Source organism: Nomascus leucogenys, chromosome 21, assembly GCF_006542625.1.
Source record: "Nomascus leucogenys isolate Asia chromosome 21, Asia_NLE_v1, whole genome shotgun sequence".
NCBI classification, from domain to species: domain Eukaryota; kingdom Metazoa; phylum Chordata; class Mammalia; order Primates; family Hylobatidae; genus Nomascus; species Nomascus leucogenys.
Window position 1 is genome coordinate 9,484,288 of NC_044401.1, and position 19,515 is coordinate 9,503,802.

General features: G+C 38.5%; 1 protein-coding gene across 1 annotated transcript in view; it reads right to left on the reverse strand.

Annotated features, from left to right (window-relative positions):
- The window catches only part of PHLDB2 (pleckstrin homology like domain family B member 2), a 115,783-nt gene that overhangs the window by 74,827 nt on the left and 21,441 nt on the right, over positions 1-19,515 (reverse strand). The window contains exon 2 of the mRNA XM_012501068.2: positions 15,319-16,667. Within this exon, the coding sequence (XP_012356522.2) occupies positions 15,319-16,653 (1,335 nt within the window). The 5' untranslated portion in view covers positions 16,654-16,667. The remainder of the gene's footprint in view (positions 1-15,318; positions 16,668-19,515) is intronic.

Here is a 19,515-nt window from a genome sequence, read left to right on the forward strand (position 1 = left end):
TATGTGTTAATTTTTTTTTTTTTTTTTGAGACGGAGTCTCACTCTGTCACCCAGGCTGGAGTGCAGTGGTGCGATCTTGGCTCACTACAACCTCTGCCACCTGGGTTCAAGCGATTTTCCTGCCTTAGCCTCCTGAGTAGCTGGGACCACAGGCATGTGCCACCATGTCTGGCTAATTTTTTGTATTTTTAGTAGTGATGGGGTTTCACCATGTTAGCCAGGATGGTCTCAATCTCCTGACCTCGTGATTCGCCCGCCTCTGCCTCCCAAAGTGCTGGGATGACAGGCGTGAGCCACTAAGCCCGGCCTGTGTTAAAATTTTAAAAGCATGTCACAAAGTTTTATGTAGAGAAATGCAAAAGAGGGCCGGGCACAGTGGCTCACGCCTGTGATCCCAGCACATCAGGAGGCTGAGGCAGGAGGATCGCTTGAACCCAGCCTCATCAACATAGAGAGACCCCATCTCTATAAAAAAGAAAAAAAAATGTAAAACAAACAATGGCATCTTCTTTCTAACAGGCATATCTCATTTTACTGCATTTTGCTTTAATGCGCTCTGCAGATAGTGCATTTTTTACAAAGTGATTTGTGGGAACCTGCAGCGAGCAAGTCTATTAGCATATTTTTCCAATAGTATGTGCTCACTTCATGTCTCTGTGTCACATTCTGGTAATTCTTACAATATTTCAAACTTTTTCATTATCATCATATCTGTTATGATGATCCGATCAGTGATCTTTGACATTACTATTGTAATCGTTTTGGACACCACAAACCATGCCCATATAAGACAGCAAACTTAATTAATAAATGTTGTACTTGTTCTAACCGCTCCATCAACAGGCCATTTCCCTGTCTCTCTCCCTCTCTTCAGGCCTCCTATTCCCTAAGACACAATATTGAAATTAGGCCTATTAATAACCCTATGATAGCCTGTAAGTGTTCAACTGAAAGAGTTACAGATCTCACACTTTAAAGCAAAAGCTAGAAACGATTAAGCTTTGAGAGGAAGGCATGCCAAAAATGAGACAGGCCAAAAGTGAGCTCTCTTGTACCAATTAGCCAAGTTGTAAATGCAAAAGAGAAGTTCTTGAAGGAAATTAAAGGTGATTCTTCACGCGCAAATGGTAAGAAAGTGAAACAGCCTTACTGTTGATGTAAAGAAAGTTTTAGCGGCCGGGCGCGGTGGCTCACGCTTGTAATCCCAGCACTTTGGGAGGCCGAGGCGGGCGGATCACAAGGTCAGGAGATCGAGACCACAGTGAAACCCCGTCTCTACTAAAAATACAAAAAATTAGCCGGGCGTGGTGGCGGGCGCCTGTAGTCCCAGCTACTCGGAGAGGCTGAGGCAGGAGAATGGCGTGAACCCGGGAGGCGGAGCTTGCAGTGAGCCGAGATTGTGCCACTGCACTCCAGCCTGGGCGATAGAGCGAGACTCCGTCTCAAAAAAAAAAAAAAAAAAAAAAAGAAAGTTTTAGTGGTCGAAATAGATCAAACACTTCCTTAAGCCACAACCTAATCCAGAGCAAGGCCCTAACTCTTTTCAGTTCTATGAAGGCTAAATGAGGTGAAGAAGCTGCAGAAGAAAAATCTGTAACTAGGAGAGGCTGGGTTATGAGGTTTAAGGAAAGACATTGTCTCCATAACATAAAAGTGCAAGGTGAAACAGAATCACCTTGCTGATGTAGAAGGTGCAGCAAGTCAGTTGGGAAGATCTAAGATAATTGATGAAGGTGGCTACATGAAACAACAGGTTTTCAGCTGGGCCAGTGGCTCACTCCTGTAATCCCAGCACTTTGGAAGGCCTAGGCGAGAGGATCACTTGAGGCCAGGAGCTCAACACCAGCCTGGGCCACAATTAATCAATCAATAAACAAACAACAAACAAACAATGTGGACAAAACAGCTTTATATTGGAAGAAGATGCCATCCAGGACTTACAAAGCTAGAGAGAAGTCAACGCCTGGCTTCAAAGCTTCAAAGGATAGGTTGACTCTGTTTTTAGGAGCTAAAGTCAGCTGCTAACTTTAAGTTGAAACCAATGCTCATTGACCATTCCAAAAATACCAAGGCCCTTAAGAATTAAGCTAAATCTATTTTGCCTGTGCTCTGTAAGTGGAACAACAAAGCCTAGATGACACCACATCTGTTTATTGTGATTTACTGAATATTTTAAGCCCACTGTTGAGATCTACTGCTCAGGGGAAAAAAATATCCTTTAAAAATATTACTGCTTGGGGGAAGTGGGGGAGAGCATCAAGAAAAATAGCTAAATGCATGCCAGGCTTAATACCTAGGTGATGGGTTGATAGGTGCAGCAAACCATCATGGCATATACCTATGTAATAATTCTGCACATTATACACATGTATCCCAGAACTTAAAATAAATTTAAAAATATATGAATAAATATTACTGCTCCCTGACAACACACCTAGTCACTCAAGAGCTCTGATAAAGATGCACAAGGAAAATAAATGTTGTTTTCATGCCTGATAACACAATATCCATTCTACATCCCATGGGGTAATTTTGGCTTTCAAGTCTTTTTATTTTAAACATATACTCTGTAAGGCTATAGTTGCCATAGGCAGTGATTCTTCTGATAGAGCTGAGCAAAGTCAATCAAAAAACCATCTGGAAAGAATTCACCATTTTAGACGCCATTAAGAACATTTTGGTTCAGAAGAGGAGGTACTGATATTTTTATCAACATGAACAAGAGTTTGGAAGAAGTTGATTCCAGTCCTTATGGATGACTTTGAGGGGTTTAAGACTTCAGTGGAAGAAGTAACTGCAGATGTGATAGAAACAGCAAAAGAACTATAATTAAACATGGAACCTGAAGATGTGAATGAATTGCTGAAATCTCATGATAAAACTTGAACTGATGAGGAATTGCTTCATATGGATGAGCCAAGAAAATGGTTTCTTGAGATAGAAACTACTCCTGGTAAAGGTGCGGTTAACATTTTTGAAATGACAACAAAGGATTTAGAATATTACATGAGCTTAATTGATAAAGCAGTGGCAGGGATTGAGAGGACTGATTCCAATTCTGAAAAAAGTTCTACTGTGGGTAAAGCACAACCAAACAGCATTGCATGCTGCAGAGAAATCTTTTGTGAAAGGAAGAGTTGAATCCATGTGGCAAACTTCATTGTTATCTTATTTTAAAAAATTGCCAGCTGGGTGTGGTGGCTCACACCTGTAATCCCAACACTTTGGGAGGCTGAGGTGGGCGGAGCACTTGAGGTCGGGAGTTCGAGACCAGCCTGGCCAACATGGTGACACTGCGTCTCTACCAAAAATGTAAAAAATTAGCTGGGTGTGGTGGCTGTCACCTGTAATCCCAGCTGCTTGGGAGGCTGAAGCAAGAGAATCACTTGATGTCGGGAGGCAGAGGTGCAGCAGTGAGCCAAGATCACACCACTGCACTCCAGCCTGGGAGACAGAGCAAGATTCACACACACACACACACACACACACACACACACACACACACAAATTGCCACAGCCACTCCAATCTTCAAGAACCACCAGCTTGTTCAGTCAGCAGCCATCAACATCAAGACAAAACCCTCCACCAGCAAAAAGATTACAACTCACTGAAGGCTCATATAATTGTTAGTATTTTTTTTAAGCAATAAAGTATTTTTAAATTAAGGTATGTACATTTTTATACATAATGCTGTTGCATACTTAATATATTACAGTATGGTGTAAACATAACTTTAATATGCACTGGGAAACCAAAAAATTTGCGTCACTTGCTTTATTATGATGTTTTCCTTATTGCGGTGGTCTGGAACCAAACCCACAATCTCTCAGAGGTATGCCTGAATATTTTCCTTTCTCCCAGGACAACTTGTAAATTGAAATCTCTGCCTAAGATGATTTAGGCCTTGGTCTTCGTGATCTGATGGAAAAGATGACCTTTTATAGCTTGAGCTGTGTTATTCTATAATCAGAATGAAATAATAATCACCATATGAGAAATTTGTTCCTCTTAATTCTACTCAGCATTTTCCTAAAATTCGGTCTTTTCTCAAAATCCAAATTACAACCCCAGAGCTGGGATATGGTCTTAGCAATTTTGAATAAGAAATACCAATTTACCCAAACCAAAATTTTTCAACCTGCAGTCATTAGACTTCACCAGAGCAAAGCTTTTGGCTATTTGCAACTTTAGGAAACTAATCTCACTGACTTCACCTTCAGGGAAGATGAATTAGACATACTTTACCCTGTTTCTCCCACTAAGTATAACTCAGAACCCTGTACATTATATGGAGAAAAAAAACAGAAGAAGACTCTGAAAGGTGGAAAGAAGGCAGACTGGGGACCCAACGAAACACACAGAAGTGTGTCTCTGGGATTTCCCTTTGCCTCATGTATCCCAGTCTTAAACCTGATGAATCAGTGACTGCAACAACCTGCCCAATTTCCACAGAACTCTGCTGAGTGAAAAAAGCCAAACCCACAGGTTACATGCTATATGGTTATATTTTGAAATGATAAAATTATAGAAATGGAGAAGAAATCAGTGGTTATCGGGGTTAAGGAGAAGGGAAGCTGGTACGGCTATAAAAGGCCAACATGAGAGACCCTTGTGGTGTTAGAACTGTTCCGTATCTTCACTGTATCAATGTCAATATCCTAGCTCTGACATTGTCCTATAGTTTGGCAAGATGTTACCATTGGAGGAAACTGGGTAAAGGATACACAGGATTCCTTTGAATTATGTCCTATGATTGCTTGTGAGTCTCTGATTATTCAACATAAAGAGATTATTTTAAGTGACTTCTAATAAGCACCTTCTTAACTGGCACATTGAGATGGCCGAAACAAGAAAAAGTGCTGGATGTGTTACCCTTGTAATGCTTGTTTTGGATTTTTTTTTTTTGAAAAATCAATTTCCAACTTTAAGAATATTCTCTACAGCAAATATTCCCATAATCTTTTCTCAAGCCGGGGAAGAGAAATTCACATCATAAGAACTAGCCAGCACAGCCTGGATGCGGTGGCTCACGCCTGTAATCCTGGCACTTTGGGTGGCCAAGGCGAGCAGATCACCTAAGGTCAGGAGTTCCAGACCAGCCTGGCCAACATACGTGGCGAAACCCCGTCTCTACTAAAAATACAAAAATTAGCCAGGTGTGGTGGCGGGCGCCTGTAATCCCAGCTACTAGGGAGGCCGAGGCAGGAAAATTGCTTCAACCCTTAGGAGGCAGAGGTTGCAGTGAGCTGAGATCACGCCACTGCACTCTAGCCTGGGCAACAGAGGGAGACTCCGTCTCGGAGGGGGAAAAAAGAATTAGCCAGCACAATCACTAAACCTATTAGCTAATGATAAGTTTTTAAAATGGTAGCTCAATAGATAGTCAGTTTTTAAATTTAGATATACTAGGCCAGGCATGGTGGCTCACGCCTGTAATCCCAATACTTTCAGAGGCTAAGGGGAGCAAATCACTTGAGGCCAGGAGTTCGAGAACAGCCTGGCCAACATGGTAAAACCCTGTGTCTACTAAAAATACAAAAATTAGTCGGGCATGGTGGCATGCACCTGTAATCCCAGCTACTCAGCAGGCTGAGCCGAGATCATGCCACTGCACTCCAGCCTGGACAACACAGCAAGACTCTCCTCAAAAAAAGAATAAATATAGATATACTAAGTAATTTGACAACAAATATAGGGACCACTTTTACCAGAAACAACCAATAGTCCTCCTTCACTTAATGTATCTCCATATATATATATATATATATATATATAGATATATATATATATATATATATATTTTTTTTTTTTTTTTAACTGAGTTTCACTCTTTTGCCCAGGCTGGACTGCAATGGCTCGATCTCGGCTCAATGCAATCTTCACCTCATGGATTCAAGCGATTTTCCTGCTTCAGCCTCTGAAGTAGCTGGGATTACAGGCATGTGCCACCATGCCCGGCTAATTTTGTATTTTTTTAGTAGAGACGAGGTTTCACCATGTTGGTCAGGGTGGTGTCGAACTCCTGACCACAGGTGATCCACCTGCCTTGGCCTCCCAGAGTGCTGGGATTACAGGCGTGAGCCACCATGCCTGGCCTCCACTCCTATATATTTGTTGGTCTTGATATATTTTCAGTTTTCATTTAGTTTGTATTTTTTCTACAAATTTTATTTATGACCTTTATTTCTTATTTAGAAACAAGTGTTCATATATTTATTTATGATTTTAAAAAAGAATGAGACTTCTTCTATAACGGACATAGGGGCATACAGGGCCTCTTTTTAGTCCAAGTTGCTTTCTATATTTCAGCATTTAGCCTGAGAAAGCTGAATTATGTGAAGAGTCAGAACATACATCTCTCAAATTCTAAGAATAATTTTTTAATGCGTGGCACCATCAAGAGGCAATAGCTCGTACTGCTACTATAAGAACAGAGGGTTTGCTCTCAAGAATAGACTACTGCAATATAGAATTTCATGAAGACTTTAGCTCTGTTTCCCCAAGGTGAAGTCATTAGATTATTGCCAAATGCTAATTTTTCCTTCTCACTGCTTTTCTGCCCATCTCTCCAAGTGAAGAAGAAAGAAAAAAGGTATGACAACTGTTTTTTTTTTCACTCTTAATGGAGGACAATTGGCAGCCCAAATTTGCTAATGATTAATTCCTTTAATATTTAATCAACATATACACACATATAGACACACATATACACACATACATACACACACACAAACACACAACAGCAATTTGTAGAGAGAAAGTCCTTGCTTTATTCTGTAATGACCCAAGGTGATCTGATGACAGATAACATTTTTCTTTATATTACCCAGTGACTAAAAATGTACTTACTTTATTTAGAAATAGTGCTATTTACTTAGAGAATAGATTGCTTATTTAGGGAGTGGGTAGCATTGTCAATCTACTCCTGTGATGTCAAATATATTATACCCAATTTCACCTGGATTTTTTTTTTTTTGCTTATCTTAACTTAAAAAAATTTAAAATAACATTCATGGCTCACATCGTATTTCTGAGCTAAATCTGATAAACCCTCCAAACAAGGTAGGAAAGTTAAAAAAAAAAAAGGTAGAGAATTGACTGGCTATTTTAAACATCAGAGAAATTAAGAAAAGGCTCCACAGCAAAAATTCAGCTTAAGGCTTAGGCTGAATCTGAAGATTAAATCAACTTATGTAACTGCCAATGGCCATTCTAGCTCATAGTATAGGAAGAGAGCCATTGTTTCTCAAGATCCTTTCAAAAGTCTTGAGCTACTAAGTTTATTGGGTTGGTAAACAAACCTCTCACCCCATTTGCAATTTAGCTGGCTTCTTCCAGCTAGTGCAGCCATTTTTTTTATAAATTAAAATTATACTCAGGATGTAGCAAACGGAAGGGCCACATCAGGAAGGAGATTCAAGTAAGACTAAAGGACAAAATAGTTTTCAATACTTAAGCTTGCCTTCACATTTCAAAGACATTCTTCTAAAAAAAAAAAAGATGAATACTATGACTAAGCAACAATAAGCATGATCTTAACATTGTCCATTCTGCTATTCAAACAAAAACTACTGTCAAACTTATAATATGGCTCAACACAGCCAAAAACGTCCGAATGCCCAACTTATGCTGGGGGGGTCAGGACTCACCAGGAAATAGAGACAGGAAGAAGCAAATAGAGAAGCAAAAATCTACATGTAGAGTCACTTTGACCTGACAACGCTCAGTAGTCTTGGGTTCCTAAACAATTTTTCCTAATTACAACATTAAATAATACCAACCTGTTTATTTTCTGGTCTTTAAAATAGCATCTGCATCTGACCACGTTTCAGAGATTAGAGAACATATAAATTTATTTTATAAAATACCAAAAATCCTTAAACAAATATGCTCAATTAGTCTTTTACCTAATTTTAGAAACATTAGATCTATGATCTGCTCGATGGTACACAAGCAAGACTCTTGGACCTGTAGCCTTGGTTTTTGTACAATCTTGGAGAGCACCAATTCTTACAAAGAATGCTAGAAAATTTTCAAAGTAAAGAAAAATAACTCTTTCATCTTTTTATTTTTAATTGAAAGTTGGAAAAGAATTTCCCCTTCCTGGAAGTAAAAAAGAATGCATTTATACTGAGATATCTTCATTTTTTGTATAGAGCTTCACTATTACCTAGAACTAAATGTATATCATCTGGGAACCAGGGATGCAAACTACAGTCACAGATTAAGGAAATCCAGAATAAATGTCAAGAATGGGTTCAAAAACATTCAATTACTCTTTTTAAAAACATGTAAAGAATGCTTCCTATACTCTAGTCATCTGGCTAGGAGGTGCATCTATAGTGGTGAGCAAGATAGGTATGGTCCCAGCCTCTTACTGATTAAAATTATATAGTTATAAAGTGCTTTCATAGGAGCTATAAGGACAAAACACCTTCAATGGTAGGAATTGCTGACCCAGACATTTCACCTATTCACATAACTACCACAGAAACATTAATATGTGCCTTAAAAGAAAGCCAACCTTATTTTCAAGGAATCCATATGTAATGTAAAAAATTCATATGTGTGTAAAAAATCAGAAAACCTTACTCCATGATGCTTCATGAGAGCTGGTATCACATTACAACATGTTTGAGAAATAAGTATCAATGTGGCCCTGCATAGCTCTAAATGGCAACAATGCTATTTACCAAGGCACTACAGACAACCATCACCAGCCAGAAAGAAAATATTGGATGGCTACAATGCAATTCGTGGGAATCCACTGGTTCTCCACAAAAGGACACAGATACTTTTGGCAATGTAACCAAATGAATACTCTTAAAAGCATCGGGGTTTGCTTTCATTTTTTAATTTTCCCCTTTTCTTCTGAAAATGACTTTCACTGCCTTGGACCATAAAAAGCTCTAGACAGCCATCACTACCTCTGGACTACTTGGAGGAAGGCAGGTGTCAAATAGGATGAATACAAGAATACCCTACTTTATAATGACTTTTCTAACCTCTAGAACAGCAGTCTGCAAAATTTTTGGCAACAGGATTGGTTTCATGGAAGACAATTTTTCCATGGACATGGGGGAGAGATGGTTTCGGGATGATTCAAGCACATTACATTTATTGGGCACTTTATTTCTATTATTATTACACTGTAATGTGTAATGAAATAATTATATAACTCATCATAATGTAGAATCAGTGGGAGCCCTGAGCTTGTTTTCCTGCAACTAGATGGCCCCATCTGGGGGTGATGGGAGGCAGTGACAGATCAGCAGGCATTAGACTCTCATAAGGAGCGCGCAACCCAGATCCCTCACAATAGTGTTCACGCTCTTTTGAAAATCGAATGCCACCACTGATCTGACAGGAGTTGGAGCTCAGGCAGTAACGTGAGTGATGGGGAGTGGCTGGAAATACAAATAAACCTTTGCTGGCTCACCGCTCACCTCCTGCTGTGCGGCCCCTTTCCTAACAGGCCACAAGTGCTACTGGTCTGTGGCCCATGGCCCGGGGGTTGGTGACCCATGCTCTAGAACATCTAATTTGTCAAAGAATCAGCATCCCAGCCCTCTAGCAACACCTTATCCATTAATGTCCTCTACTTGAAACACAGCTCAGAGTGAGGAAGTTAAAATGACCACCAACCAGTCCAAATGGATGTCACAAGGTCTGTGAAATGAAGTGCACACACTTCATGTGCTCCGGACCTCCTTGAGACCTCACTTGTACTTAGTCACTTTTAGTTCAGAACATTTCAAATCAAGGCTTGATAACTGGTTTCTAAGATCATAAAAAACGAAAAGGCTGGCAAAAATGACCAAAGCATGAACTGGCAGCTGAGAGCAAAGCCAAAAAAGAAAAATTATTTTTTTTAAAAAGGAACAAACTAAACATCTCAAATAGCACAGCAGCTGCAAGTTATTTAATACGGACTCAAAGTGGATTATTTACCTCATTAATAGGCCCTTGGAGATACATAATTACAGTTCGATCTTTAATACTCAATAAAACTACCTTGAGTTTTCAAATAAAGATTGAACACATTAAAAAAAAAATCCAGGTGGAACACTAGTATAATCACAGCTGACCTAAAAATATTACAGATATTATGCTTAGTGAACCAGCTTTACCCCACCTGGTTTCCTCATTAATGAGTTAAAGAAATCTTTGGCATCTATTCGTTCTTCATTTATATAAGAGTTGCGTTTACTTTTTGAAAATTATGCCTTGACAATTTGGAGGTCCTAATAAAATGTGCAAGTGACTCACTCTATCCAGTCAATTAAATTGCACTGCCCATGAAGTATATCTCATGGGCTGGATGCCCAGACACATCTTTTCCTGGCTTCTGAGGTAAATCACAAATGGCAGTAGAACATCACCTTCACTGACTCGCTCATCTCTTTAGTTTTTGTTTTACTGAATCTGTCTTAGTTTTTGTTTCTAATCCTTGGCCAAGTTTCACTGGGGTTCTGGTTTGCATACAACTGATAGTTATCTCCATTGGTGGCAGCCATGACTAGGAATCTGGTTTCACAATCTGACCACGTTGTGAGTTGTCAGGTAGAATCGGAATCCAGTCTTGGTCAGGTGAGAGGTGACAGAGTATTTGTTTGTTGTTGTTGTTGTTTATAATTTGTTTGTTTTTCTATTTGTGAACTCAGATCAGGAATATATTTTGTGCCTGATGGAAAAGCAATCAGTCTTTTGAGATCTGGAAAAGTGAGATTTTGTGTTCCAGTGTTCACTTTTGATCTGTAATAGGAGCTGTAGGACTTATGCCATAAACCTTTCATCTGTCTACCTGGGGGCAGGGTGGGGAACACTGGGTGTAGGTGAAATATTTTTCTATCTCCCGAGGATAATAATACATTAAATAGAGAAGGCCTACTGTTCGGATTGGTTTATAGAGATTAACAAGTAGTTAGATAAATCTAACATTCCCAGAATTTCAAGAATTTATTTTCTTGAAATAAATTTTGTGAAATTCTAATGCTTTAAATGTGCTTCTTTAAATGATGGGGTCTCACTCTGCCACCCGGGCTGGAGTTCAGTGGCATGATCATGGCTCACTGCAGCCTCAATCTCCTGAGCTCAATCAATACTCCCACCTCAGTCTCCCAAGTAGCTGGGACTACAGGTGTGCACCACTACACCCAGCTAATTTTTGTATTTTTTGTAGACAGGGTTTTGCCATGTTGCCTGGGCTGGTCTCAAATTCCTGGACCCAAGTGATCCTCCTACCTTGGCCTCCCAAAGTGCTGGGATTACAAGTGTAAGCCACCTCACCCAGCCTAACTGTGCTCTCTTAAGAAAAAAAAAAAAAAAAAAGACCTGATTTGATAATTTGGTTTTAAAAACGGCTATAGGGACACATGTTCTCAGGATCTCCTGGGGCTGTGTCATGGGTAAATATAACTTTTAAGAAAAAAAAATACATTTTAAAAACAACAACAAAACAGCTATACATCTTCTCCTTGTTTCATCAGTGTACAGTATAATACAAGTATAATCTCATTTTTAAAAAAAACTTGAATGTTTTATGATGAAGAGATTAGTTTACCTGAACTTTTAAACTGTCTTATATTAGTTTGCTAAAAACATAAGCTAAGATTACTTCCATAAAATTAAGAAAAATATAAACTTTGTGCTCACCTAAACTGAACTATAACTGTGACAAACCTTTTCACATTATCAGTAATTATGTTCTGTGATGTGTTAGCTTGAACGTAATTTCTAATACCTTTAAGTATTTTTGTCTTAGTGTCTGGTTGTTCCAGAATGTGGAAGAGAACAAAGAAGGGCAGAAGTTGATGGAAACAGAAAACTGCAGATTTGAAAAAAGGGAGTTACATTGAACTTGCTTTATAATGCTTGCAAATAAAAAGGCTATAAAGAAGTAACAGCATTTAAAAAATTCGGCAAAGTCTGCATGATTTTGATGCAATTATTCATAAAGTATGTTTAATGTAATGCATTAAAAAATGTAATAGATGACAAGCACCCTGTTAATGTAAAACTAAAATGCAGTTATCTTTATTGAAATGACAGATTGATCTTGGAGAAATCAGCCTATGCTTGTAAAAGGCAGTACTAATCTGCCCACAGAACAGAGATCAGTATCTTACAAGTGTAACTTCCTGAGCTTTGCGCTGATTGGAATATATTCTTGCGAAGCGTTTTCTTCATTTTTGAATGATTTGAGGTTTCTTGCTCATCATAAAATAATCCATTGCCATTTTATTAAATAGCCAAACCACGAACATTCACTATTCTCAGGTATACACAATTCTTTATTACTCAAGTGGCAAAATCTCTGATTTTGCCTTCAAGATCAGGCAGACCCTAAATACAGAAAAAATAAAATAAAATTTCCAAGATATCTATTCCTGAACTACTTTTAGGTTTTCCCAGAGAACCTCTGGGCAATCAAAAAGATTTGTTCTTTAATTTTACAAAAAGAAAAGGCTAGAAATAATTAGGTTTGTTCACTGTGCCCCTAAAAATTTCTCAAATCAAATGAGAAAGTCGCCCTTCCTTAAGATAATTTTGTACAGGTAAAATAATATTTTTAATATTATAGGTAATGTTCAAAGATTGGGTACTTCACAGAAAGGCCCTGAATATATGTCAGTGCCCTTACTCTCTATAATATGTTCTTAAAAAACTGATTTAAAGGATTTTAACTCTCCTTCATGCTGATATTGTTTGTTAAGTTAACCATAAATAACCATAGCCACTTAACTCTTACATTCACCAAGTGTTCTCTACTTTCCCCGTGAGCTTGCCTACAAAATACAGTATCTCGTTAATGAAGAAAAGACAGTTTTAGAACCTTGTGGACAGAACTTTACCAGGTATTCTTAACTCTTAGTATTTCAAAGAATTGCATAGACAAAAATGAGACAGTACCAGGCAGCTAAATCAGATTTTCAGGACTTTTTAGTCTAGAAATAGATGACTTCATGAAACCAAATTAAGAGCCCAAGATAAGGAGAAATAAGAATTAATTACATAGAAGTGATTGAATTGATAATAAAAAATGAATTTCTAAGTGTGGATATGTGTTTTGGAATATTACTGTATTATTTTTAATGTTCTATTTTTTCAGGGGGAAAACCCTTTGGCATTCATACTGCTCTATCTTTAATCCTCTATTCAGCTAACTCTGATTTTGCAAACTAAATGAAATATTATTTTAATGGTAAATTGTTCTCACTGATCTCTCAGAATTCAGGAAGTAACTTGAGTCACTTTACTTTTTAATGGCAATATCATCATTTGCATAGGCTTGATAAGAATCCATCATCCCTTTTACCACAATGTAGTCAAACAAATAGACTCTGCAACCAAGATCAAGTCCAGAGTGTCAAATTTAAAAATAAGCCTCATTTCAACAGATATGATGAGCCCACTATTAAAGAAAAAAATATATAACTTCATATTTAGAGCAATATCCACAAAGCTCTCCCAAGAAGTCAAAACTGACTTAACGGGCCCAACCTTACAGGCAGTACAGAAGGTCACTTCCTGGATTGCCAAGAACCATACCAGATTTGGAAAATCTGAAGGGAAGAGAAATTCACCAACACTTAGAGATGCTGAACATGAAACCTAGCAGAGATGAATTTCTTGAATTTGGTTGCCTATACTTGGAATAGAAGAGCAAATAGAAGCATTTAAGGAAGATGTCCGGAGTAATGGAAGCCATTAAAAATGCTCTCCCAGATTTCTTGATAAGTTATCGGATAGAAGTTAATATTCTGGCTTTATAAATAATAGTTGCTCTGCATGGTATAGCATTATATTTGCTGTCCATATACAAGATTTTTGTATGCTAATTAAAACATCTTATGAATTTCTGTCAACGAAGCAAGCCCAAACACAATGCCATTTTGTGACCATGAACAGTGTGCAGAGATTATTTATGATAATAAAGAGGAATGTCATACCGAGTACTGTATAACTGACCCACTCAAAGACTATCTAAATTCTCTAAGGGTATGCACATTTGCTTTCATTCACTATTGTCAGTTAGGGTATTTGAAAACTCTGTAAGAACAGACATCAACTTATCAAAAACTATGAGTGATGCAAATGATTACTGCTCTAAAATGTCAAATATATTTCCTTCTGGATGGATGCAAATGGTTTCTGTCCATTATAATCCAAAGGTTACAACAGGGGTATCCAATCTTGGGCCACACTGGAGAAGAACTGTCTTGGGCCACACATGAAATACACTAACGATAGCTGAGGAGCTTAAAAAAAAAAAAAAAAGCAAAAAAAATCTCATAATGTTTTAAGAAACTTTGAGTTTGTATTGGGTGGCATTCAAAGCCATTGTGGGCCTTGTGCGGCCCACAGCCCACAGGTTGCACAAGCCTGGGTTACAATTTTATTGTCCTATAGGGTATTAACGAGTTTTGTGATTCAAAAATCATATTCTAGAATATTTTAGCAACTAAAATACTTCTGATAATCCTACAGTGTTGTTGTAAATCAGCTTTACTGTCCTGCAGCTTCTCTCATTAAGGAAATCATGAATCAAAAATGAATCAAAGTAATCTCTCACAGGTATTCATTCTAAGAGAAAAACCTGTGCTTAAAAGAGAATGGAAAAACGCAGTTGTTTGTTCTCATTCATTGGTGAGACTCTCAAGGGATGTTTCCCCCTGTCTTCTTATTTTCAATATTTCAACAATAAGTATAAATTCATTTTAAATGGAAAAATACAACTCAATAGATCTTGTGAGTATGTGTAGTTTGGAATCAGACATGCTAAGAATCAGAGCTAAAGATAGTAAGGTTGTGTATGAACAGTGTGGACAAAAGCTGAGCACCACTGAGGCAACTCCAACTTTCTAGACAACTTGCTATAAAGACAAATTCACTACCTAATTCTTGGTGAGTCATGATTTCACTGACTACTTCTCTCATAACCATACATAAGCAAATTATATAAATAATACAAGTCAGCATTTCCTCATAGTCTTAAAGAGAAGTTTGTAAGACTCAGAAATTTCATAAAATTCGCAACTCCTCTGTTATGTTTTTAAAGAATTTATACTTGTGAGAATTCTGCAGAGCAACTAAATTAACATTAATTCCTGGAGGCCTTCAAGATAGCCAAACACGCCTATTAATAGTGATATGGGAAGAAGAAGGATAGCAGGAGAGAAGAGAAAGATAGCAGCTGTGGCTGGTGAACATGAATATCCTATATTCCCACATATCCTGGAGTCCATCTCCAAGGCTGCCCTGTAGATGCTGGTTAATGAAACAGTGAGGTCAATCACTGTTGAGATGAAGATTACCAATCGCTCCATCTCCTGCTCCCTGAGTCTTTCCTCCCTCTGCCGCCGGTGATAATCCATCAGGTCATCACGTCCTGAAATGGAGCTAATACTGCTTTTCCGTTCCCGAAGGACAGGCTGGGGGGTTCCTGAGGCCTGTCTGAGGCTTTCCAAATCAGCCTCATCAAATTCCACAGATCCACAAGAGAAGTTCCTCCTGGTCGCAAAAACTCTGTCTGACTCTCCAGCAAGAAGTGAATGACTCGGGTTTGTCCCCACATAGGAAGCCCGATCAAAGTCATCAGAGGCACAGGAGGAGGTGGAGGCCAGAAGCATCTTCCGAGCCACTCGTGGACTGGCAGGGACACTGAGGGTAGAACTTACATAAGGATTGCCTTCAGAAGCAGAGGTTTTATAGGGTAAAGCCCCTGAGCTCAAAGAAGAAAAATTAAGGTAATTGTCATTGTCTATTATGCTATGAGGTAGATCCTTTTCCCCAAGTTTTGTTCGTTTGGAATTGCCCAGAGAGTTTCTTGGAGGCAAGCTGAGAGGTGTCAGCTGGTTCTCTGTCGCTCTGTACAACCTGGGAAGTGATCGGCTGTAGGCTCCCATGTGACTCAGGCTGCTGCTGGAGTACTTCCTAGTTCTCAAATTGATGTTTTCAGATGCAAGCTCCTTGTGTCTAGTTAACCTGGGTTGAAGCATCAGGCTGTCCTGAATGCTCATTTTCCTGGCTTGCTTTGGGCTTGAAGGCATGCTTGCGGCTCCCGACCTGCTGATAGGAGGAGGGCCAGCATCACTCAGGGAACTTCCATTCCACATGGCCAGGAGCGAGCCAGATGCCTTCCGACCTTCCAGCCCTCCAAGAAAGTAGACATTGTCATGCGACTTATTCCTTAAGATATATTTGGAATAGGGAGGCTTCTCTGAGAGCCTCAAGGCCCTTTCACTGTCCCGACCAGTATAATGATCAAAGTCTGCTCTTCCAAGTGGATATCCACTGAGGGAGGATGTAGTGTTGAGTAAAGGAGTTGGAGGTTTCATAGAAATATTTTTGTCAGTTCCATCATAAGAGAACTGCTTGCTTCCCTGGATTTTGGCTAAGGAGGGGCTGCTTCTGACAGTGGTTCCCAAAGGAGAAGGGCTTCTCTTTGCAGGCACAGGTTGTGAGAGGGTTAAATAGGAGCCAGAATAGTCTCCATTGGCTTTAAATCTCAGACTAGAAGAGTATTTCTTTGGGCTGAGGCTCTCCATCATGTTTTGGGAATCGTTCTCAACAGAATGCACCACAGAGTCTTCCTCTAAGCTACCATTTTGTAAACCTAGCTCCTTTTGTATGTAGCTATGCTCTTCCATAGTCTTGCTGGAATCTGTAAAGAAATAAAAGAGAAAATTTTGCCTTAAAAAAGATTTTAAAAGAACAATCCCTTGTTAGGCCTACATCTGAACAAATAAACTTGCAGTCTGACCTAATGCAACTAACAAACACAAACTCAGTTTTACTAATAAATCTGTTAAAACCATACAGCAAATTGAAGAAGAATAAAGATCACTGATCTGAGATACCTTATGTACAAAAGAAAAATAGCTTAAAAGGACAGCAATGACATTTGAGCGAAACAAATCCCTAACCAAGTAAAGGTGCAGGATTAGGCTGGTACATAAAAAAGACAATTTCTCCTTAATGTTCTGGCCCTTTGAGGAACACCTGCTTCCCTAGTGACTACCTAATGCCCAAAGGCATAATGCAATGGACTTTCCTATAGCTGTCTCTGCTAGAATCATTAACTTTTCAGAAATAAAGTCCTGAGGAAACAAAATTCACATTTGGGCAGAGAAAGAAAAGTTTACGTTAGACACTGATCAATAACATGAGGGTTAGAAGATGGTTTTGTAAACGAGGGTTCTGGGAGTTACCTTCTCAACAAAAAGACGTACAGCTCCTTTAGTCATCAGAGGCAGGTAATAACAAAGAAAAAGGTATTCCACCATACTGACACATGGATGGGATGGTATATTTAAAAACCTGAAACTGTCATATCCTTTAAGTTTTCTAGTACCCCAAATGCACTACGCTCATCCTTGCAAATTCTCTCCTCTAGCAGAAACACCTATCAGGACCTACTCACTCTTCCACGGACAGATCAGGGTTCTATCTTCCACCATTAAAATTTTTAAGAAAATATGTTTTGAACCCTGGTTTGAACAATGTTAACTTAAAAAACTAAAGTTTTAGCCTATGAAAATGTCTTTGAATTACAAACTATTACTGCAAATGGGGAAGGCTTATAATACTATCTGATAAAAAAATTTTTCTTAGATTATCAGCAAAGGGAAAATACAGTTTAAACATTGTCATTGAACTCATGAACCACTATAACTGTCCTCCAACCCTTAGGCACATCAGACACTAATGATGACATCTCTGGTCTATATATAAACAGTATCATATATGGTTAGTAATGGTTTCATAATGTGGTTTTCTCTGTAACTAGGCCACAAGTTTAAGGAAGAGGTTATGTCTAGTATTTTTATCTTCTACCCCTCTAGCTCTCGTTGTCCTATAGGTGAGAAACTCAATGAACATTAAGCTTTCCATTTTAATCAAAGCTTTCCTCACTCCCTCTAAGCCATGGATTAAGGACCTTCACCCTGTTGCTCAGCTTCACACACTTTGTGAGCAAATTCAGGCAGCCTAGTAAAGAGCTGCTTCTATATCCAGAAGGCCAAGAAACAGTCTGGCTGCATAAATCCTGGTGATGGGCCAGGTACCCAACTGCCCATAAAGGTGCCTTGGGCTCCTTCTCCTCTAACCCAAAGCCCTGTCCAGATAGATACAAACATAATTTATCTTTTTAAATGTACCTCAAAAAAAAAAACGAAGCTTCTTCATTATATTTGTCTCCCAGCTGGGATCTAGTCCTGCTATCTAGCTCTTGGTAAGGCTTTCATTTCCTCCTGGACAGTGCCCTTTCTGCCTCCAAGACAAATACTCTTCTCAGCATGTGTCTATTGCTATCAATTCTGGTTTTAAAAGCAACACCAGCCTGGTTTGAGAAATATCTTACCATGCCCGCTTAGAGGACTGAAACTGAGACTCCTCTATTCTGAACTCACATCACCTCTCGTTGGCTTGCCATACTGAAATCCCAGCAAGCCTTGGACAATTCTCTCAAGTTAAATATTTTGGAATTGAAAAAACAAGGAAATAGATGGATCCTGAGGACATTACAATGTTATTTATTAGAATGGGAAAATACCATAAATGCCAAATAATAGGGAAAAAATTAAATAAGCTACAATACATCATGAGAGAATATCGTATAATCATTTAAAATCATATTTTGAAGTACATTTTATAGCATAAAAAGTACATTCATAAAATGTTAAGTTAGTTTTAAAAAACATATATATAATTAGGGCAGCTTTTTTACAGACACCCACCCATACACATGGATTATACACACACAGGTTTATTTCTGTATATAATACAATGAGTGCCGTTTTCTTATACAGTTGACTCTTGAACAACACAGGCTTGAACTACATGGGTACACTTACCCATGCAAAATTTTTTTCAATAAATATACTGGAAAATTTTTTGGAGATTTGCAATAATTTGAAAAAACTAACTGTGTAGCCTAGAAATACTGAAAAAAAAAGAAAAGTGAGGTATGTGATGAGCATAAAATATTTGTGGCTACTAGTCTATTTCATCATTTACAACCATAAAATATACACAGATGTCTTATGAAAAGTAACACAGACTATACATGATGCCATTCTCAGTACAGAGAAATGTAAACAAACATAAAAATATGATATTATATCATGGTTGCATAAAATTAACTGTAGTACATACTATACTACTGTAATAATTCTGTGGACACCCCCTGTTGCTACTGCAGTGAACTCAAGTGTTGCAGGTATTCACTGAAAATGCCATGTGATGCTAATCACCTCCACATGAGCAGTTCATCTCTCCTGTAAATTTAATATTGCAGTAACAAGTTATATCTCATGGTTCTCAAGTATTTTTAACACATTTGATGTAATACTATAAACCCTGAATAACACCATGGGACCCATACGAAGTGCCTCTAGTGATGCTGGAAGTGTTCCCAGGAAGCAGAGACAAGTCACGACATTGCAAGAAAAAATTGAATTGTCTGATATGTACCAGAGATTGAGGCCTGCAGCTACAGTTGCCTGCCATTT